The 23740-nt window shown below is 41.3% G+C and overlaps 1 protein-coding gene across 10 annotated transcripts in view; it reads left to right on the top strand.

Annotated features, from left to right (window-relative positions):
• DYM (dymeclin) overlaps positions 1-23740 on the top strand; it is a 211971-nt gene that overhangs the window by 102460 nt on the left and 85771 nt on the right. For 6 of the 10 annotated variants that reach the window (XM_088054394.1, XM_088054392.1, XM_088054391.1 and 3 more), the window contains one exon: positions 15773-15937. The exons of the other annotated variants lie outside the window; for them this stretch is intronic. In XM_088054394.1, the coding sequence (XP_087910520.1) occupies positions 15773-15937 (165 nt within the window). The remainder of the gene's footprint in view (positions 1-15772; positions 15938-23740) is intronic. 10 annotated transcript variants of the gene reach the window in all.

Here is a 23740-nt window from a genome sequence, read left to right as displayed (position 1 = left end):
AGAGACACCTTCCACTAAACTGGGTTGCTCAAACTTTGTTCAATGGTTTCCTTAAAGAAATTGTAAATAAATTTTTTCCTTATGTGCAATACAACCCTGCCCTCTGGCACTGGGAAGCCATTGCCTGTGTGCTGTCCCTGCAGGCCTTGTCCCCAGTCCCTGGGCAGCTCTCCTGGAGCCCCTTTAGGCCCTGCCAGGGGCTCTCAGCTCTCCCTGGAGCCTTCTCTTGTGCAGGGGAGCAGCCCCAGCTCTCCCAGGCTGGCTCCAGAGCAGAGGGGCTCCAGCCCTGGCAGCAGCTGCGTGGCCTCCTCTGGGCTGGCTCCAGCAGCTCCACGTCCTTGTGCTGTTGTTGCCCAGGGCTGGGGCAGCTCTGCAGGTGGGGTCTCACCTGAGCACAGGGGCACAGGGGCACAATCCCCCCTCCCCTGCTGCCCACGCTGGGGAATCAGTCCAGGGCAGGGGGTTCAGGGCTGGGGCAGGTCCAGCTCTCACCCCCAGCACCCCCAGGTCCTTCTCCCAGGGCTGCTTTTGATCTATTCTCTGCTTGAAAAAATTTGTGTGAATCACTGTGTTTCAACAAAGAAGAAAAATGCTTGTAGGGCAGCAAGACCTGTGTGTTCTGACCTGTGTATTAGAGGCTTCACTGAACTAAAAAACTCTGAAATTGTTAGTGTCTGAATGTGATGTAATTAAAATTTACCACTTGCTTAATAATATCATTCAGCAGTGCCAATAATGAGATGTAATTGCTAGTTCAAAATTCTCTGGGCTGCTCACATAGGAAGATAAACAAATTTGTCTCCCACACAACTTTAGACTCAGAGCATTCTGGTTTTCCTGCCTTTTTTTTTTTATTTTTTTTGTTTTGATGTCCACAGTGTTTTTGGGAAGCTGTTTAGCAGAAAGCTTCCTTTTTCTTTGGAGAATAGAAAGGGATAGTTGGAGCAAAGAGCTAGTGAGATGGAATTGTTAAAATCAAAGGCATTTCTTAAGGGGAAAAGCTTGGAAGCATAATCGAGGTTGCAGGAATGCTCCAAATTTGTTTGCTTTCTAATTTAATTCTCATTTGGAAATGTGGGTATAGATCAGAAGTGTTTCTTCTCATGCAGGAGTTGTGATTTTTAAATTATAAGATTTGAGCTAAGTTGGCATTTCAGACTTCAACTGAGATGTCTAAATTGAGCAAATAGAATTAGGTGAATAGAGTATGCAGTAATTTTGTTAAGCTCATCATTCTGGCATCTTTCCTACAGCAGGGTAATGAATGGGGTTAAATTAGAGCAGTTTTTCAGGTAAAAAACTTCCTAAAATTCTTCCAGATTTGGGATTTGAAGCCCTTTGACACGAGGAAACCTTATTTTGAAAAACTCTTTCATTTCAGCAATGTCAGCTCTAAGTAATCAAAAAACAAGATAACGTTAGTACGATTTTCAGTGATTGATTTATAACCTGTACATTTATTAACACATAACATGAAAACTGCTTCCACTCTCCTTTATTCCTTCTCTGTTGGTACTTTTGGAACATGAGGTTTATGTTGCTTAGACCTGCCCAGCTCTGGAAATGGTTTGAAACACACAGGTTGGAATCACACCATTCATACCGGGAGCCTGGGCTTGGGTAGGCTGTAATGGCACTGTAGGATTGATCAATAGACAAGGTTTTTACAATCAGGATTCAAATCTTCATCTCTTAATTGGGCCATTAAATTAAATCTCAGTTTACTGATCTCTTAATCATAGCAGAGAAGTGCTCACAATGGCAGGCCCTAGAGAAAAGAGACTGCTCCTGCTCCCAGAGCAGCAGACATTGAGAGACTTCACAGGTTAAATTATAACATAATAAATGATGAAGCTTCTTGGAATTAGTGCCCTGTGGCCAAAGCTGTTAAATACTGAACCCTCTAAGCATCAGCTTTGTACTGCTCAATAGTGAACCCTCTAAGCATCAGCTTTCCTGTTCCCTTTTTTAACCAAAAGAAGAAAGGAAGGAATTGAGGGTAATGAACTGTTTCACTAAAGCAGTGAAATCTGCCTTTGCAAATAACATGAGGGGAATAGCAAAAATCCCTGGTTGCTGATAGTGAAATTCAAGTACCTCCAGTCTTAGCTGTTCAAGAATAAAAGATTATTTTTTGTCCTCTTTTGAATCACATATGGGTTCTGCTAAAAAGAAATTATTTCAATTACAGTTATCACAACATTATGACTATTTTCTAAAGTTTCTAAATGTGATTTTTAATCTCAGGCTTACGTTGATTTCACTGTCAGTGCAGGAAGCCCCACAGCCCTACTCTCCCAATTCCATGCTTTGGGGGAACCTATTGATAGAAACAGTGGATTTCAGTTATTCCTATCCCTGATTATTTTCATGCAAACATCATGTCACTGAGGTGAACAGGCTAAGAACATCTTTCTCTTGATATGGCTAAAGGTTATTTATCTGCAACTTAACCAGTTTCTTTAATTTTCTGTGTTTGCTTTAAAGCAATAGCTGATGACCTGTTCTTCCCAACAAACTTATATTGCCATACAATACTTGGACTGGTGAATTTGTTACTTTGAAAAATCTATATTAATTTTTCTCTCCATCCTTCACTTGGGTGGTATTTACCATGTGCTGTAAGATACAGGTTCTAGCAATCAGTGCTCTTCAGAATGGAAGGCTACAGAACTGACTGGTTGACTTTGCCTCAAAAGTAAGAATTAAAATCCTCACAGACAATTTAGTGCTTCTTAACTTTGAAATAGTTTGTAACATTTTTGTTCAGAAAAGAAAACATTTATTGTCTAGCCTGGATATAAAATGGCTTGCCAGAGGGCAAGGTTACATGGTATATTGGGAAGGAATTGCTGGCTGGGAGGGTGGGCAGGCCCTGGCACAGGGTGCCCAGAGCAGCTGGGGCTGCCCCTGGATCCCTGCAGTGTCCAAGGCCAGGCTGGACAGGGCTTGGAGCAGCCTGGCACACTGGAAGGTGTCCCCGTCCATGGCAGGGGAGTGGAACGAGATGATCTTGAAAGTCCCTTACAACAGAAGCCATTCTATGATTTTATTATAAAATGATTCTGTTTATGAGAAATTGCTTTATAATCAGATTTTATTTAACCCCTATGCAGTGCAGCAAAATTGGTGATCCCATTATTATTAAGCATTCCAAACAGAGTGAAAACTAAGGTCTTCTCAGAAAAAGGGCCTTCATTATATTCTTACGCTCAGGCCGTGTTTGAAAGAAGATGCTGTGGAAATGGAAGATCAAGCAACTTCAAGCCCTGGAGCCTGAGCGTTGCTTTTCACCTGTGGGCTGCCAGTAGCCAAGGTTGTGTGCACAGCAGGACACCTGGAGACAGTTTGAGTCACCCGGTGAAACCTCGGGCAGCTTTTCCTTCTCTTCCTTGAGCTGTGAACAGGCACAGGCTCCCTACTCTGTTGCAGTGCTTTTTATACCACTCATTCTCTGCTCTGTCACCATTACTCCTCAAACCTACAGAGAGTCTCGAATCCCTGGGGTGCCTTTTATTGGGAGACAGAAGTGATTTATAAAGATCTCAATAGCGTTAAATAAAAGAAACATATGCTGGCCTTATTAGTAGCTTGTTGACCTAGATTAGCTGTGGGGAAGCTTATAAGCTGATCAGCCATTCCAAAATTGGGAGGTGTCATTGCAATTAGTAGGAAAGGCTGTGACAAAAAGGAACACAACAATTGTTCTGACAAGGGAAAAGAGAGTATTAGTAGCAAATGGGCTCTTGCTGGCATGGCTTAGGGATTTAAATAGAATGAAGTTAATTTTTTAAGAGGAAAGAAGCATCCTTTGTTACTATGAATTGAGTGTAGTTGTGGTCAGATGTACTAAAATGCTGCTTTAGCTATGTCAACAGCAAGAGGAGTACCCCATGTGTGCTCGCCTGTTTTTGCCTGTGTGTAACATATGGAGGTGAGGTTTTAGGCTGATATCAGCTGTTTCCAACATGGAAATATCATTGAACTTGGTTTAAGCCTGGTTGAACCTGCTGGGGATTTTGAGTGGGCATCTGATGGGATAGTAATACCCTCGTCCCCCATCTGGTGCGAGCAGTCAAGTGCCCCACATGCCATTGGAAGTGTTTGCAGCCCAGGACCCCCAGCTCACGGGTCATGGAGGCTCCCCAGATGGACAGATTGGATCAGTGTGAGCCATGGAGGGCTACTGGGGAAGCAGTTGCTTCTCTCTGTGTCAGAGTCTTCTCACATGGAGCAGAGTGGTTAAACTATCTTATCTTCTGCTCTGCAGTTAATGGCCCCAGGACTCCTTAAAAATGACAGTTTGATTGCTGATTTGGCTTAAAAAGGTATTTAGTATCAAAATATGCACCACTCTGAAAGCTCAACTTTGTACAAGGTAGGTTTGCTCTTCCATGGACCACTTTTTGTGTCTCTGCTGACTTGTAGGCAACAACCAGTAAGATAAAACTGTCATTTTTGGAGTGCGAGACACTCCTACAACTCATTTGTCTTCCACCATCCAGAAAATTGTGTGGTATTTCAGAGTCTTACAAGCTGCAAGTCACTGCCTGGCAGAATGTGTGATTCAAATCAGCATAGAACTGAGCTGTTCAGGGAGCCTTGATCCCTGTTTCAGGGTATCCAGAGCATCACACGTATCATACAGAGCTGGAGTTAGGAGGGAGAAGGCCCTGTTGTGACATCTTTAATTATTTTGAATGGCCCAGTCATTGTTACTGTGTCACATAAGCTCTTGGGAAACAGTATAACTTGAAATGGTGTTCATATTGGGGAATCAAACATTCCGGTTTTGGTGGAACCTTGAAACTGTTGATCTTGTGAATCTGTTCTGATACAGAAGAAGAAATATCTGAGCAAATCTGTAGAGAAATAACTATTTTTGTGATAGACTTCCAGTGTTGTTTTACAGATGAATTTACAGAGTAGACTGAGGTTGTTCTGAGTTGTGTCACTGAAGTCTTCTGCATGTATAATGGCTACAGGAGGCAAAAATGAGAAAGCAAGTAGGATTATTCCAGTTCTGCTAATGCAATTTTGATTTCTTTATCTGGAAAAAGTGTTAAGGCCACAGAAATATTTGCTGGGTTGTGTCCCACTCTATTATTTGGGGTTTGGATGTCTAATATGGGGATCATAGAATAGGCTGGGGTGGAAGGGACCTTAGAGGTACCTAGATGAGATCTTTATAGCTTTTGTGTAAAAGAAGGACTGCTTTATACCAATAAGCTGTCCTCCATAAGGTTTTCTGAGATTTAAAAAAACAAGGGAATTCTGATAGTCTTTTAGAAGCTATTATTTGCCATTCTAGTAGAATCTTAGAAACTGCAGTTTTGTCTTCTCAGTTTGTTTTGAATGGAACATGTTTATGGGACAGTGTTCGTTAACAGAAATAGAGGTGACTCAAGATAATGACTTGCTTGAACCTGTAATTTATCGTCAGTTGCAGGGTATTTGGCTCATTAATGCTTTATTCTGATACAACATGTACTCTTTCCTTTTTAGAAATTTTTTCATTGGAAAAAACTGGACTGTGATCTAAAGAAATGAATAATGAACTTTTAAGGATTTATCTGACAAACTAAAATGGTTCTAAGTAAACATCAGTATGGAACAAAAGTGTAGCCAAAAATATAGCATTAATTATATTTTTTTCCTTGTCAGGCTGCTCCTTATTTCACATTTTAACTGATGTCATTTTATATGTCTAGTATTTTTCCAGCTCTGCACTGCAGTGAACGAATGTCCCTCTCCGCTTGTCAGGATAGGTATGAATGGCTGCAGTGAGGGAAGCAGGGCTGTGTAATACCCAACTGACCTCTGTCTCTGCCCTCCAAATGCTTCCTGAAAACTTTCCTTTCCAGCACACGTAGAAATTTTCAGTCCATTCAGACCTCACACTTCAGTGAGGATTTTCAAATAGGCTTTCTAATGGATTATGGGAATAGCAAATAACAGTTTATGAAATTTCTGAGTCTCTTAAGTACTCAAACTGAAGTATTTCCTACCACCATGTATTTTCACTGGCATTTTTGTAGCTCTCAAAGCCAATATTGCACATTGAATCATCTGACATTTGTAAATGGAGGGCGAAACTATAGGTGCACACAAAAGAATCAGGATTTAACAACTTTAATGTGCAGCAGGTCTTTATAACCATTGAATGACTCAGCCTATTTAGTGGTAATGGCCTTCAGTGAGTTTAGGAAATAACAGGCTTTTAGGTAAAGTAAGTGCACTTATTTTTGTAATGAATAAACAAGTTGTGTAGAGACATGCTCCTGACACTCGTTAGTTGTGTGCTGGGGTCTGCCTCCAAATACCCCCGTTAGCAGGGACATGGATGGAAGAATGGATGGATGGATGGATGGATGGATGGATGGATGGATGGATGAATGATGGATGGATGGATGGATGGATGATGGATGGATGATGGATGGATGGATGGATAGATGGATGGATGGATGGATGGATGATGGATGATGGATGGATGGATGGATGGATGGATGGATAGATGGATGGATGGATGGATGGACGGATGAATGATGGATGGATGGATGGATGGATGATGGATGGATGATGGATGGATGGATGGATGGATAGATAGATGATGGATGGATGATGGATGGATGGATGGATGGATGGATGGATGAATGATGGATGGATGGATGAATGATGGATGGATGGATGGATGGATGGATGGATGATGGATGGATGATGGATGGATGGATAGATGGATGGATGGATGGACGGATGAATGATGGATGGATGGATGGATGGATGATGGATGGATGATGGATGGATGGATGGATGGATGGATGGATGGATGGATAGATGATGGATGGATGGATGGATGGATGGATGGATGGATGGATGGATGATGGTAGGTGGGTGGGGCAGTGGGGATGAGACACTGCTGCTCTCACGCGCTGGGCCCTCTCTTGCCACTGTCTCCCGACGCAGGATTTTCCAGGTTCAGGCAGACGGAGATGCAAATGCCTGTGTTAATGAGGGTGTTGTAGCATCCCTGTAATCCTGTGCAGAGTCTGCGAATTATCACAAGTGTCTAGCCAAAGGATAAAAGCACAGGAGGTTTCCAAAACAACATTCCCATACTAGCTCTTTTAAGCTGCTGGGGATATGTGCCTTCCAAGTAACCAGTGCATCTGGTGATTAAAGCCTTCGTCTTTGTCTGAAACATCAGAACTGAATAGACACTTCCTCCGAGCTCTTTTATATCTTTTTTGTTATGGGTCTTCAGTTATTTCTGTCTGCTTTTAATATATAAATCCTTTTGTTCTCTCTGATAGAACTTCATCTGTACAGAAGTAATTTGGCCTTTCTGTAGAAGAATCTCATATATTTCTCATTTTGTTTTCAGTCTATCAGACATCTCCAGAACTTGTTTGGCTTTCATTTCCTTGCCCTCCTTCACTATAAATACTTTCATGCATAAAGATAATACTCCTCTCATAAGCTTGTCGTGTACATTTGGCCAGTACTGTGACAGAGGGTTGCTTCAGGGCATGGGAACTTACATCTGTGACACATTATCACAAATAATTGCTTCTTAAGCATTTAAATAATTTTCATCCTTTTCTGTGTTGTTACGGCACCTTTAACCCCATGATGACCCCTTGCCGCCAAACTGCTGTTTTGCAGTAATGTAATTTAAAATCCTGTCATCACTTTATGTAGTAAGATATAAATTTAAGGATACTTGTATCTGAAAAGAAGGCCTGCAGGAATGAAGTATTTTTAGAAATCTATGAGAATGTTACTTAGAAGAGGACATTAGGTGGGGATCAGGGAGGAAGCAAAGTGCCAACCGTGGAAAAGGATTAAGTCAGGATTACTTGAGGACTGCCATATTCATGTCCACAGGACCTGGTAAAACACATCCAAGAATGCCATGCATGTGTCCCCATGCAAGACCACTGTGTTGGATCACATCTGGAAAACTGCATCCAGGTTTTGGGCCTCAAGACATAGCAGAAGGGTTGCCAGACTGGAGGGAGTTCCGTGGAGTGCCACATGATGGCTGGGAGCTGGTGTGGGAAGGTGGGCCAAGGACACAGCTTGTTTAGCGTGGAGGAGAGAAGGCTTTGGGGCAAGGCTACAGCAGGAGGTTCACAGAAATGGTGAGCAGCATTCCCATGTGTATGAGAAGGCTGCTGAGGAGATGGATCCAGGCTCTTTATACAGAAGGGTATGACAGGAAGATGAGTGAGAAGGGTCAGGAGGTTCGAGACTGAGGGAAGAATGAGATTTTTCATGGCCATGGCAGAATTGGTAAGCCCAGGGAAGTTGTAGAGTCTCTCTCCCTAGAGGCTTCTGAGACTCAACCAGATAAACCTGTGCACAGGTGTGATACAGTTTTAACCCTGCTTTGAGTAGAAGGTTGGACTAGAGAACTCCTAAGGTCTCTTTCATCTTAATTATTACTCTAATGTAAGAATAATAATTTAAAAAATACTTAAACTCTATGAAAAATGAGGAATTTTAAAAGCAGTTTAACTGTGCTGAGACCACAGTGGCAGAAGCTCGCCCCAACGAAGCCCAGAACTTCTTTCCATGAGCATGGGCATGTCAATCTCTCAAATGTTCTTGATACTGAAAAACAAATACATAGATTTCTGCAGTGGTTCATCAGTACGTAGTTCATAGTTCATTGTATCAAATCACAGTTCGTTGTGTCGTCAGTGGCAGTGTACTAAACCAAAATTAAAATTCCCTCCAAAATTCTATTTTTGCATGATGTGTATGATGTGTTTTACTGTTGCAAGAATTGCAGAATCCTAGCCCATAGTAGGAAGGGATCTTAAAAATCACCTCATTCCAACCCTCCTGCCGTGGGTAGGGGCACCTTCCACTAGACCAGTTTGCTCAAAGCTCTGTCCAACCTGGCCTTGAGATAGGCAGAGAAATTATTTGCCTTTCAGCTCTTTATGCCTTATGAAATAACATTAATTGGTGATATTTCAGGCAGAATAGAAATCCATTCTTATGGAGTGGATGATTTAATAAGTTGTTGTTATCATATATTTTGTGTTTGAGTACAGAATGTATTTTGGTTGGGTTTGTCTTTGGGAACAGAGGAGTAATGACTAATAGGACTTCGTAGAACACAAGTTATCAACCATGAGTAGTATTAAAACGTTCACTGCGTATCGTGACGTTCTGCCCACGTGTACAGAGGTAGTTTGGTGTGTTGACTAACATGTACTCATTTAATTAGCTTATACTTTAATTTATTTTTCTCTTAAAGATTTTCGTGTTGGCTTTTGTGTAGAGTTGTGTTGTAGCATAACACCTTTTGAAAATACAGTGATTAAGTCTTCAAGCTCAAGGAAAGATGTTATTTGCTGTGCATTTTTCAAATTCTGGTGCAGAAACAATATGACCTAAATATTTAATCAGGCTTAGTAGAATTGGCTTTTTTTATTGCTGCAGATTAATCTAGTTTCTCTGAGCTAATACACATGGCATGTATGTCTTCAAGACCTTTCTTTTTCTCAGTAACGTTAAAGATTTATAGCTCTCATAAAATCTGGCATGTGCCAAGTGGAAGATTATGAATTACAATTACTTAAACATTAACACTGTGAATTTTTCTTTTGAATCCTGTATATGCTATTTCAGCCTAGGTTGTATTTGTAGAGGGGTTAGTGAACACTGGTTTTATACTACTTTTCTATACCCTGCCCAGTTTGCTTCCTTTCTGTGTTGTAAAGATGTTGGCCTGGTGATGTTTACATTTTTGTCTTTGATGTATTTATTTTAAAATAACATTCGATTTTACTAGGGAAAATATCAGCTTTCTAGTTTAAACAAATAAGGATGTAAGTGGCTTTGCATGTTTTGCTTAGTGCTGTTGTCTTGTTCAGGTCTTAAATTTTGGATGAAAACTGAATGTAAACGTATAATGAATTTATGCAGTTCTTACTTTCAAACTCTTACTTTTGCTAGGTGTTTAGTCTGTGACTATAGCCTTACGTACACTTCTTGAATTAATGTGGAGTTTGAGTTAAATATTGGAAGTGATGTTGATCACCTAAACCAAAATTATTGCAGTGGCCAATTAGGATGTTGAAATCTTAAGAGAAACTTTGGAAGAATATTTAGCAAAGTCTTATTTGTTTGTTGGTTTTGATTATCTGCTGGTTTCACACAAGGTGCTTGGAGGGCTTCCAGATAACAAGGGGGATAACTAGAACTGCAGGAAGCTGTGACAGCCTTCTGTGCCCTGGCATTCCCAGAGGGAAAACTGCATCCTGGCTTGCATCATTCACAGCAAAACTAGTTGGTCAAGGGTGGGGGATTGTCACACTTCGCTCAGTGTTGTTGCAGTGTCATTTCAGGCACTGTGTGCAGTTCTGGACACAACATCTGAGAAGGACATGAAGGTCCTTGGATTCGTCCAGAGAAGGCAACAAAGCTGGTGAAAAGGCTGGAATGAATGTCCTGTGAGGAGCAGCTGAAGAGTCTGGGCTGGCCTAGTTTAGAGGGGAGGAGGCTGAGGCACAACCTCATTGCTCCCTGCAGCAGCTTCCTGAGGAAGGGAGTCACCACTTCTCCCTGGAATCTAGTGATAGGATGTGTGGGAATGGTTCAAAACTGCCCAGGGGAGGTTCAGACTGGACATTAGGAGGAAGCATTTCTTTACTGAGTGGGTGATCAAACCCTGGAACAACCTTTCTAGAGAGGTGGTCCATCATGGAATCCCAGAATGGTTTGGGTTGGAAGAGACCTTTGGTCTTACATAATTTCAACCCCCTGCCATGGGCAGGGACACTTTCCACTATCCCATGTTGATCCAAGCCCCATTGATCAAGGTGTTGGACATTTCCAGGCATCCAGAGGCAGTCACAGTTTCTCTGGGTACCCTGTGCCAGTGCTTTAGCATGCTTTAACTTGGTCATCTCTGAACTGGCCAGGCAGTTGGACTAGAAAATTGTTGTAGGTCCCTTCCTACTGAAAATATTCTCTTCTGTTCACATGGAAGCTTCCACCGTCCCTCTGGCTCTCCACATCAAACTCCCATAGATTTTAAAGTGTATCTTTCATGCCCTTGTTTAACTCCTGTCATCAGAATACCTTTACTGATTGGGATAAAAAAAAGGAAAGAAAACTTCTCTTTGCGTTCATCAAATCTACACTTAATTACAAATAAATGTAGATATCCTGGGTTAATTTTTATATATTTGTAGAAATTACTTGTTTCCCCTACATGCACCTGGGTGTCAGGCAGTGAGCAGTGAGTACAGTGGAGGGTCTTAGCCTTCGTTTTAACTACTTCTGGTTCAGACAAATTTAAAAAGTTCTCAGGCAGAGGACCAGAGCTCCAGGATTATGGAGGATTGGGATAAATGGCTGAGAGTATTCTCACAGCAGTCAGTTGAAGGCATTCACCTCTTCATGAGAACAGGCTGCCCTTGCAGGGTGGAAGAGGAAAGGACAGCTCAGAAGTTGGGGACAGTTAAAAGCAGGACCAATTGTCCCTTTGACCAAATTCAATTTTTTTTTTTTAATTGTTCTAGAAGGTTGATATGGATGACTGATGAGGTTTGTTTGGGTTTTTTTTCCTTTTCTTTTTTTTTCCTTTTCTCTCTTTTTCATTTGCCAAGTCAATACTGTATCTTCCTCCCTGCCCTCTCAATTTATACCAGCTGCTGGGCAAGATTGGACAGTGCCAGGATCAGGGAAGGAGTCACTAATGGGTGCCAGAAACACGAGTAGAAAAAATTCTCAGGTGGCAGGTAGTTTACAGGCTTTTTCACAGATGTCAGGTTCTCTGTGCTGTCTCTTACAGTATTGAATTACTTTTGGTATATTTTTATTCCAAAATTCACATTATTGATGGTAAGCAAGTGAGCATTTTTTATGGTGGTTTTGGTGTTTTGTTCAAATTTTATCTTTTAATTATCCACCCTCGATGTGTAGTAGAGAAAGTGAAAAACAAACAAGAAACCTGTAAAAATACCTATGGAATTAAATCCTTGGAGCCTTATAAATGCTACAAGACTGAATTTGGTGCTTTGTCATGATACCTGTCAGTTTTGAGCATCATCTCTTATCCTAAAGATATTATTGGGTTTCCATGTTTATGTTTCCATCCAGCTGATATTCTGTAATCACAGGTCTGAGCTGATCCAGTATGAGAGATATGGGGAACTACCAGACAGAAAGGATCCTGGCACTTTAGTCTCCAGAATACTGATGCTGACCTCTGTTGCTTTGGATCTGAAAGTTTTGGGTTCTGTGGCTTTCATGGCTGTTAAAGACAAAGAACATGAATAACTTGAAGTTTTAACGGAACATGTGGAATTTTTTTCATAAATTTAAACTTCTCTTGAATGACGCTGTGTATTTTTGTGTAGTAAGAAGAGAGGAGTTTTACTATTTTCATTACCATAAAGAGAGTGATAGCTTACTGTTATGTATGAATAGTTACTTTTTTTTGATTGGGATAACTCAAGTCCACCCTAATTTCCCTGGCAGAATTTTGTAACAAAGCACTCTGTCTTTTAGCTTTTAGAAATGGACACTGTCATGTTGTTGTATCAGAATTCATAATGTGATCAGATGGCTTTTTATTATTTATTTATGAGGGGACTGTGGTCTTTTGAAGTGGGATTTTAGTACAGTGTGAGCTACAGTTTTGTCCTCCAGGTAAACAGGATACCTGAATACCAAACATACACCATAATCAGATTGTCTTTATTTTTTGCAGTAGTGCTTTTTCAAAAATTTGAGTACTACATTGTAGTTGAAGCTCACCTTTTGCTATGAAATAAAAGAAATGTGCCCCATACAACATGCAGAAAGCAAAAATGTCAGTAAAATGTAAAAGTAGATTAGCTAGAAGCCTCATTTCTGGTGGATCAAATAAGCTTTTTTCAAATTCACAAGTAGTCAGTGAAAATTGATATTAATGTTTCTTAATGTACATGGTCTTAAAGGAAATCTGCTCTCAAGCCTTGATTTCATTCTGATTTACATTAGAGGATTTAATAACAGAAATGCTTAGTCTTCATTATGATGTAGGTTCTGCTGGTCAAAGTGGCTATGAACACCCATGGAGATAGGAGATTGCGTTGTTCTTGGTTTGGGTTTAACATCAAACTTCTCAGTGGACAAGTTCAACTTTGAAAATAGGAATGACCTTGGAGGGGAGTGCTGCTGGCACTGTGTCACCTCTATGTCTCCAGAACCTCTGGGCAATGTTTTGGGGAAACTTCTCCTCCTCCACCGCATGCTGTGGCCTCACCCAGTTGATCAGTTCAGGCCAGATATGGGGATGGTGAGTACAGGATCAAGTCTTGTGCTTCCCATCTATGGAGAATGTTGACAGGGCTCAAAGACGGTTGCTGTGATTTTCCTTGTGGAGCCAGCCTGGGAGAGCTGGGGCTGCTCCCCTGCACAAGAGAAGGCTCCAGGGAGAGCTGAGAGCCCCTGGCAGGGCCTAAAGGGGCTCCAGGAGAGCTGCCCAGGGACTGGGGACAAGGCCTGCAGGGACAGCACACAGGCAATGGCTTCCCAGTGCCAGAGGGCAGGCCCAGCTGGGATATTGGGAAGGAATTGCTGGCTGGGAGGGTGGGCAGGCCCTGGCACAGGGTGCCCAGAGCAGCTGGGGCTGCCCCTGGATCCCTGCAGTGTCCAAGGCCAGGCTGGACAGGGCTTGGACCCCCTGCTCTAATGGAAGGTGTCCCTGCCCATGGCAGGGGGTGGATTGGGATGAGCTTCAATGTCCCTTCCAACCCAAACCATCCTGGAATTCTGTAATGGAAGATTCATTAAATTTCTTGATAAATCTAACAAGATAGAATGGCTGGAAGGAGTTTTCTAGTAAGAGGCCTGGTTAAATATAGTAAATGGTAACAGTGGACTTAGAACCATTTAAATCTTCAAAGGATCATCATTCTAAATTACACTCTTTAATCTGGTTTTGGAAAAAATATGTGGCCTCTCTGGGTCCTGGAAGGAAGCTGGAAGGGCAGGCTTGTGGGTTGAGGGTTTCCTTTAGTATGGGACCCTGTAAATCCTTTATCTTCTCTTTCCCTGGCCTACGGAGTGAATAGAATAGCCTGCCTTTCTCACAACATGCTATGGTCAGGAAAGCAGAAAAGGCATGAAAGCTTAGGAAATTGTATCCTTGAAGCTGCTTCAGCTACTGAAAATTATCATATCTGCAAATGAAGTCCCAAAAAGGGATTTTGTGTTCTTCAACTTCCAGAGCAAAGGTAGGACTGATTTAACCCAGTAATGAGTGTTGTTTAAAGCAAAGCAGAGGGCGGTGTTGGTTTTGATACAGTCTTTGGCTTAGAGTCCCACTGAATGTGCTGATTAGCTTTTGGTGGCACTCTTTATTGTCCTGTTTTTTGCCCGAGGTACACAAATGATTTTGTCTCAGTAAAGAGTGTGTCAGCCATACGTGACTATGTCAGGTATGGATTTAGAGAGACACTAACCTGTGAAATGCGCATGGTTGGATATACAACCCCTGGACCAATTTTCCGCGTATGAAACCATGAAACAATGGGGTTTTTTGATTTGGTGAGAATGCTGGAGCCTAGAGTTCAGGTGTTGTTGGTTCTTGCCAAAGTCAGCAAAAGAGACTTGATTTCATAAATCTCCATGGGAAACTTTCCCATTTTAGCACTCTATGGGTCTCCATATGTCTGTCCTGGAAAAAGCCATGTCCCCTGGCTGCAAATGAGGACAGGAGAGTCTGGTAGGACCATCATGAGGTGGTTTTTATATCTCACAGTATATTAGGCTGGTTAGAGCACTTTCTGGACAACTCAGAATCATAGAATCATTAAGGCTGGAAAAGATCTCCAGGATTACAAAGTCCAGCTGTCAGATCACTGAGTTATATCATCACATCACATCACATCATACTTGGCACACCCTGGGCTGTGCACCATTATGCATTGAAGTATTTTCTATGCGAACCCTATAATAAAAGTTGTTTGAGGTTATATTTTCTATGTGTCTCAGTTTTCCAGTGATGCAGTTTGTTGCAGGTGAACTACGCTAATGAATTTATTTTCCCTTTCATTATGAGTGGGAGGATATCCTGTGCATAGGCAAAGGCAATATATCTCTTACTCAGGTGCATTCAGGGTTGCTTAATATCAATTTTAAATGTTTTATTGCTTGCTCTGTAGTTAGTTCATAGAAGTGACTGTAGTTCTTCGTGGAAAAGCTGGCCAGGTCTTAATTGAGTAACTCTGTTATGATTAAGTGTCACATTTGAGCAAGTATAATTAAACACAGGAATGCCCTATCACTGAAATCTCAGGCTGCAGGAGCAGTTCACACTGGGCAATAATTTTATGTAATTTTTTTCCCTTTAAGTCAGCTGTCATGAAAGGCGGTTAAATTTTGTGAAAATTCTTAGGTTTTTTAAAGTTAACCTTTGTAAACCAGGGGCCAGTCTCCTGCATTTATAACTTTTGGGAGAGGGGAGGGAGAGAAATCACACACACACACACACACACACACAAAAGAAGCCCAAATTCTTGTGTCTAATGCGTGAGACTTGGCAAATTCCCCATGCAGCAATGACAGAAGCAGCGTGTGGGCACAGTGGCAAACAGATCCCTCTACTTCTTGAAACTGTTTTATGTCATACCGCTCCGTTGCTTTCTTGGCATCTTCCATTCACTCTTGGCACAAAAGCCAGGGATGTTAAACCATGACTTAGCTTTCTTAAAGGAAAACACCTCTTTTTTCTGTTTTGTCTCCCTCTACCCTTGTCTTTCAGTTATACCTGCCGCCACTTGCGGAGATATGTGTATGTCTTGGACAAACTGTATTTCCCCCACTCCCACTGCTCTACGCTGCAGCATTGCTTCTCGACCCTCAGTGACAATGGAGAGGAACTCTTGTCTTTAACTTGTTCTCACATTCTCAGATCCTATGCTTCCAGGTTATTAACCTCTGCTCTCCATTTACTGCATGCTGCATGCCCTGTGACTGATCTGTGCATGTTTTCAGTTAACCGATGAATAATTTTAATTTCTAAGGGGATGGTTTGTGTCTTTATGGCATCCTTGATGTATATTCTAAAAAGTGTGTTAGAAATGGAAGTCCAGTAATGATTTGGATTTGTCTTTACCTTTTTAAATTTAGAATACAAATACTTTGGCCTTTGGAAGCTTTAAATGCTTTTATGTTAAAGTATTTTAATCCATTTCCAAGCCTTGACATAAGAACATGAGCCGTGATTCACAAAACTTCCTTTGCAGTTGTATAGTTTGTTTGGAATTGTTGCAGAGATTTAAGTTCTCTTACATGCAAGTATCTAATACTTCCTTGACACTCATTGTTTTATTTGTGATGTTGTCTATATAATTTGCTTTTCAAGAATAGAAATTATAGAGCTTTTCCCTCAAGTTCAGGGAGTTTTCTTGGCAGTTAATCACAGGATTGTTTGTGCTGGAAAAGCCCTCCAAGACCATTGAGTCCAGCCATTTCCCAGCACTGCTCAGGCCACCACTGATCCATGTCCCCAAGTGCCACATCCACACGGCTTCTAAATCCCTCCAGGGTTGGGGACTCCATCACTGTCCTGGGCAGCTGTGACAATGCCTGACCACCCTCAGGGTTAAGAAATTTTTCATGATACCCAACCTAAACCACCCCTGATACAAGTTGAGTCAATTTCCTCTTCTGTTGGTTGTTACTTGGGACAATTAAGAAAGATCTCTCTTTTCTTTGTATGCCTGATCACTTTTAATTATACAGAATAAGAATGATGAAGTTCCATCAGCCCCAAATTCTTGTTTGTGGTAGAGAATTATAGATGCTTTACAGAAACTATAAAAAGACGGAATTTAAAGTCAGTCCTACTTGCCATACCCAAAGGATTTCTCTTAGCTGTTTACTCCAAGTAAAAATTTAAGTTTTACTATTTCATTGTTGATGCTGTGGATAATTAAATATATTAACCTAGATCCTAGAAGCTTTGGGAAAACAAGGAAAAAATTGCGTGACAAAACTGATCAGAACATGGAAAGCATCCAGGGTGGAAATGCAGCTTCCCAGCTAAGCCAGCATACAATAGCAAGAGACCACACAGTAAACATAAGTAAAACCAGCTTGATTGTCAGGGGAAGAAAATACAGCATGCAAGCTGAAATAGCTCTTTTTGTGCAAAAGAAAAAATTTATAGTAGTATATAATGATGGAGAATTACTCTGAAGATCTCAACAGGAGATGAAAATCTAGCTGTCCCAGGGGCATTCTCCAGATTAATTTGGAACAGGGATATGGTATTAAAGTAGTCAAAAAGCCTGAGATTTCAAAGGCTTATTTAAAAATGAATAATAATAATAAGTGGAGTCTACACTAGAAGCTTTTTTAAGATGTAATGTTTTATATGTAGGAACGATATCCTGAAAATGTAAAAGAAATAGTGTAATTCTCCCAGCTTGTTTCTATGAAATTTTGGTAATTCTGTACAGCAGCAGCACTACACATTAAGCTGACAAAATGATCCTTGGAAGACTGGGTGCTTCTCCGTTGCATCTTTCAGGTGTTCTGTGAATGAAAATAAGCACTGATAACACTGTGTTTTCATGTAACAAAGCTTGTGAAGTTTTAGAGCAAAAACATTCATCCAGTTATTCCCTGTACCAAAACTGAGGGAGAAATCTTTTACTGGTATCACTTTCTGAAATGGGGCTTATGCATCAGTTGAGATATATTACAGTACATCAATCTGGGAGATTGTAAAATCTCAGATTTTCATTGCAGGTTATCTTATTCAGAGATAGGAGGAGAACAGAGGATTTGAAATAGAAATTGCTGTTGTAAAAATTGAGAAGCAGTAGTTTTTCATGGCTAATTCTCTACTGTTGTTTTGATATTGGAAGATTAGAGAAGTTGTACCTTCAGGAAATTTGCCTAAGTCTGTAAGTAGAATCAAATACAACAGTGTAATTGAGGTGCCAAAAGTTTTTTCTGTGAATCCATGCATCCATCCTGTATTAAGTACTACAGTGATCAGTCTGTTGAGAGAAGGGATGGAATTTATAAATTACTAGAGGCAGAGGATAATTAGTTATGGTGATGTATAAATCACCACCCCCATCCAGTATTCTTGGCAAAGAATATAAAATTTAGCCCTGAGCAGCAGGTCTCTAATGATGCTCTGATATCCACAGATGGTGCTGCCTGTCTTTGTACTTACCAAAGACTTACAGTTTTCATTACTATTTTGCTAGATTTTATGTGCAAATATAGTAATGTTTAGATTAAACATGTTCAAAAGCACTGTGGGCAGCAGGGGAGGGGGGATTGTGCCCCTGTGCCCCTGTGCTCAGGTGAGACCCCACCTGCAGAGCTGCCCCAGCCCTGGGCAACAACAGCACAAGGACGTGGAGCTGCTGGAGCCAGCCCAGAGGAGGCCACGCAGCTGCTGCCAGGGCTGGAGCCCCTCTGCTCTGGAGCCAGCCTGGGAGAGCTGGGGCTGCTCCCCTGCACAAGAGAAGGCTCCAGGGAGAGCTGAGAGCCCCTGGCAGGGCCTAAAGGGGCTCCAGGAGAACTGCCCAGGGACTGGGGACAAGGCCTGCAGGGACAGCACACAGGCAATGGCTTCCCAGTGCCAGAGGGCAGGCCCAGCTGGGATATTGGGAAGGAATTGCTGGCTGGGAGGGTGGGCAGGCCCTGGCACAGGGTGCCCAGAGCAGCTGGGGCTGCCCCTGGATCCCTGCAGTGTCCAAGGCCAGGCTGGACAGGGCTTGGAGCAGCCTGGCACACTGGAAGGTGTCCCTGCCATGGCAGGCATGTGGTAATACATGGTTCTTCAGGTCCCTTCCATCTCAAACAATTCTTTGTTTCTAAGGTTTTCAGTGTACCATGGATGTTTCTAAGAACTTGGTGACGTGTCACGCAGGCACTCCACACCCCACACTTACTGGACAGCCAACAGTGGTTAAAGCATGGAGGTGGGAATGTAAAATAGCACAGATTTTGATATCCCACAGGGAGCGAGCCCACAGCAGCAGTTTTCCAGGCAGCTTTCACTGGGATTTAGTGCCAGTGCTGCTTTCAGTCTCTTGCAAATTCTGGAAGCATAGTGGGTGCAATACCCATTTTATTATGCACAGCATTAGCATAGCATAAATATTGAGCCTGGGTTTGCAGTGTGAAATTCCTAATGTCTAATAATTCTGTTGTGACTTCGCTATGTATTTTTTATTGCAGCAACTGTGCTTTGTGATGTGAGATATGTTTGCCACTCTTTCTGTTTCCTTTTGCATTTCATATTCATCGTGTGATGTTTTGATGCTTGTGTGTGTTCCCATTTTGTTTTAAACCTCTTTGGGTTGTAGTAAAGCTCAGGAAAATTGCTCTTGAAGGCAGACTGCCTTAGTGCATGTACTAGGAAAGAGGCAGCTAACAAGCAATGGTTAGTTCTGGGATGCTGAACAAATTATGGACAGGTTTATGTTCATAGCGAGCTTGACACTGTGCATGAAAGCAGGAAATACAGTTTTGCTGAGCCTTCTAAATTAAGTAAATATGTCCTAAAGTAGCAGAGACAAAATTTATTATGGATTAATTTAAATTAGGATTTTTTTTTTTCCTAGATAAAGAAGACCAAGAAATACGATATCAAATTGACATTCAGTTTACCCATTTTGCTTATCTTCTATTACTTAATGCTAGGTTTGTTTAAACAGCAAAATGTATCACATGAGATTATAATGATCCCTTTCTGGCACATTGTCTGAAGTGTATGGAGAAGGAGCTTTGCAGCCATCCTTCTCCCATGCCATCAGGGTCAATGGAATCATGCAGTTATATTCGTTTAAGAATGTGTCATCTTAGCCTTGGAGGTTAGCTTTGAGAAATGCTGCTGATTTACTAGAAATGGTTCTGTTGCTGCAACCTGAAGCTGAAGTGCTGCTTAAAGCCAACTTGAGTTTATTATCCAGTTTCCAGTTTCTTTGTCCTCGGAGTGTGAGCTGTGCTGGGGCATAGGGCCTGGAGCCCAGTCCTGTGTCCTGGTATGGGTTACTGACGTGACAATGCAGGAAAGGTGTCTAGGTATCATCCTCAAAAACAGCTTAAATATTTGCAACTCTGATATATTTTCTTTGACTTGGGTCAAAGGGAAGGTGTGGAAAAACATGAGGCAAACATACTTATTATTGAACCTTAGATAGCTTATGCATGGATTAATGCTATGTATAGATGTGCGGCAGTTCATATTCTTTCAAGGATTGACAGATGTGAATTCTTTTTCTCTTAATAATCCTGAGCATTTGTTGCCATTGAGCTTTTAGGCAGTTAGTGTAAAAAACTCACCATAAGTTAATGCAAGTAAAACAGTTAATACATCAGCTTTGCTCAGTGTCATTAAATGCTATGGGTTGGAAGGTACCCTGAAGCTTATCCCATTCCACCTCCTTCCAGGGACCAGGGACACCATCCACTGTCCCAGTTTGCTCCAAGCCCCATCCAACCTGACCTGGAACACTTCCAGGGATAGGACAGACATTGGTCATTACTTCACTGTGAGCTTAACCTGTCAGAGCTTATATAGATGGCCCCACGTTTGTCATAGGATTAAAAGCAGAGTAATGAAGATGGCAGAATCTGGATCTGTCACAGGCAAGAACCAGCTTTACTTCATTTATCACTAGAGCAAACTATTTTTGGAATGGTAGATAGTACTGTTTAAAATCTTTTTCCCTAAAGAAAAATTTATTTTTCCAATACATGTAAAAAATTGGTAGATTTATGCACTTTAAAAAAAAAATAAACTTGGAGGTTTTTTTTGACAGTACTGAGTAAAAACATTCTTTTTCTGCTGGATATTTAAATAAGACTCTGTACTTTGCTTCCAAAGCTGGTATTTGATCAACGAACTTTTTCCTTCTCTTTTTCCTTTCTGTTTCCCCAAACACCATTCAGTGATCTCTGCTCGGCATCCTCCCAAGCTGATGGGAACTGGGTTGGTACCATTCGGGGATGCTGTGTCATTGCATTACCAGAGAGTATCGTTATGGGTGGGCTGGGAAATTTTTCTTGTTATTGAAATGCATGGAATAATTTCTCCAGCCTTTAATGTCAGAGTTGGAAATGGTACATTTTTGTGACAATGAACAATTTTTTTTTCATCTTAATGCTGTGCCACTGACAAATTCTAACTGCTCCCATTATCAGTGTTAAACCTGAAGTCTCAAAGGTGGTCTTTTTCCTACTGGGTTTAATATGCACAGTTTTATGTTTTATTTTCAATGCCTGCCCAGTGCTGTGAGTTGCTGTAATAGTCAACTGATAGTCATTGAGTTCAGCGGTTATGGTGTATTTTAAACTTCAGTCTTGGGCAGACCATGGAACAGCTGACAGAATTTAATTAAGTCACTTAAATAAATAGAAGCAAGAACAAGTGAAAATTGACAAAGGGGAAAAAAGACAAACTGCATGAATATTTTTTCAAGGATTCAGACTGGTTTGTTAATACCCATATGCTGAGATTTCTCTAGAGTGGCCTGTAAATTTCTGTGGAAACTCTGTTCTCTGGGCTTCCATGCAAGATAGTTTGTGGGGCTCAGTTTCTGAGCTGGGGATGCACACCTAAGAAGATGAGGTGCTTTTTTGGCTGCTGCATTAGAATGGATCAGCTCCCCAAAATCTAGCTCATTTAATAATTTTTCTTTGGGGGGAAAATAGGTGGGGGGGAAGATCAGAGATCTGTTGAATGAATATAATTTAATATTTTATTGCTTTGTGATTGTTACTTTTAGTCAGCTGCTCATAATTTTATTGAAGGCTTGGAGTTGTTTATTATGGAATGATCACTTTACACTCAACATTGAGTGACTTGGCAGAGCAGAATATTTTATAAATAATTCTATTACAGATTATTTATCTTTGTATTGCACAGCATAATGATCAAGAAACCAGTGAGATACAAAATCAGTGCTGTGGGTGTTCATCGGGTGAAGAACTGCCTGGCTTATAGGTATCAAATATAGTTTAACTGGATGCTTATCAAGTGGGTGCATGTCTAGTGGAAACCCCTTGCATTGATTTGCTAAGTCCTGCCCTATTTAAAATTAAGTATCAAAAATAGTTTTTAGGGAAGGAGTGATCAGTGAAGGGGAGAGATTACTGATACAAAAATGTAATTGTCTAAGCTTGATGAAAGCAAAGTATATTTTCATAAAGCTGGTGGAGTTCCATGCACATAGATCATGCTACAAGATAAAAGGTCCAGGTTGACTTTGAAAGAAATCAGAAGTACTCTATGGCATTTTTATGAGTTTACTCCATAAATTATTTGGAAGATTAAGGTTAAATAAATCCTTCAATAAGGGGGCTCTTTAATAAGGTATGTCAGGGTAGGTTCTGGTGGGATATCAGGGCAAGGTTCTTCCCCCAGAGGGTGCTGGCACTGCCCAGGCTCCCCAGGGAATGGTGACATTCCCCAGGCTGCCAGAGCTCCAGGAGCCTTTGGACAGCGCTGCCAGGGGTGCCCAGGCTGGGATTGTTGGGGTGTCTGTGCAGGGCCAGGAGCTGGACTGCAGGATCCTGGTGGCTCCCTCAGGATATTCTGTGATCCTGTGCAAAAGTACAATGCACTCCAGTAGCTGGAAAGCAAACCCAGCTGAGACTGGTCCATCTTTTTTTACATGGTGCATGAGTCATTGGAATAGTTTAACAAGGACGCTGGATTTCCCTAGATTGGAGTTTTTAAATGAGATTGGATGTTCTCCTAAAAGATATGTCCAAGTCCAGCCAAAGCTATTGGACTTGAAGGAGGAAGTAGCTGAGGGAATTCCTATGGCTTGTGTCAGAAGAGTGGATCAAAGTGGCTTCTTTTGGCATAAAAAATGGAAGTTACAGGCAGATTGCCATGCAGGATTTTGTTCATTTGTTTGCCTTTCAGATTGCTTTAAAAGGCTGCATTTTGATTTGGAATCTTCCCATTAAAAATTGTATCTTCTCAGGTTCCCCAGGTGATTTGACCCAAATAGTACAAAACAGCACAGGTTGCCAAAACTCTGCATTGTCATGTACAAAAAATTAAATTGAAAAAGCGAAAATTGCAAGAGTGATGATCTTTCTCTATAATAATCTTTATTCCTCCCACCCTGGCAAAAATCTATCACAGGCATGTTCTAGACGCATTCTACCACATTAGCATGTGAAGCTAAAACACATCTTGATCAGTCAGAATTATTTTTAATTGGATGCTTATGTGCCCACATTCCCATGAGATGAAACTGGAACAAAATTACTTTCACACATTTCCATTGTAGCACTATGTTCAGAGTCCGGGGGTTTTGCGTTCCTACGTAACGTCTGGCATTTAATCAGCATTGGGAGAGTGTCTTATTCTTTGGTAAGTATGTAAATAAGCTATTGTTTTGGGAGTAAAAGGAGAAAAATGCCGTAGCTTGCCTGAAGAGTTCAGGAGAATGCTAACAAAAAGCATGTCAGTCTGAATATACTGAAACAGCTTATAGCTGAAAGGAGGAAGAATTTATGCTCATCTCACCTAGTTTTATCCTTAGATTAAAAAACCTTGCTGAGATCCAGCCCCTCTGTTGTGTCTGCTGAGTTCCCTATGTTCACCTCTCCAGAATCTTGCTTAAGTCACTGCCACTGGCATCAGGGAGTACCCTGCAGGTATTCTTGGCTTTTTCCATCTAGGTGATGCACTCCTATCTGTTTTGATTTCCCGAACAGCATTGCATGAACTTTGACTAGT

This window comes from Pseudopodoces humilis, chromosome 4, assembly GCF_049639895.1.
Source record: "Pseudopodoces humilis isolate 2021_Gansu_Grassland_sample_001 chromosome 4, ASM4963989v1, whole genome shotgun sequence".
Lineage (NCBI taxonomy): Eukaryota > Metazoa > Chordata > Aves > Passeriformes > Paridae > Pseudopodoces > Pseudopodoces humilis.
The sequence above is the reverse complement of the archived record's forward strand: the minus strand, read 5'-3'. Positions and strand labels throughout refer to the sequence as shown.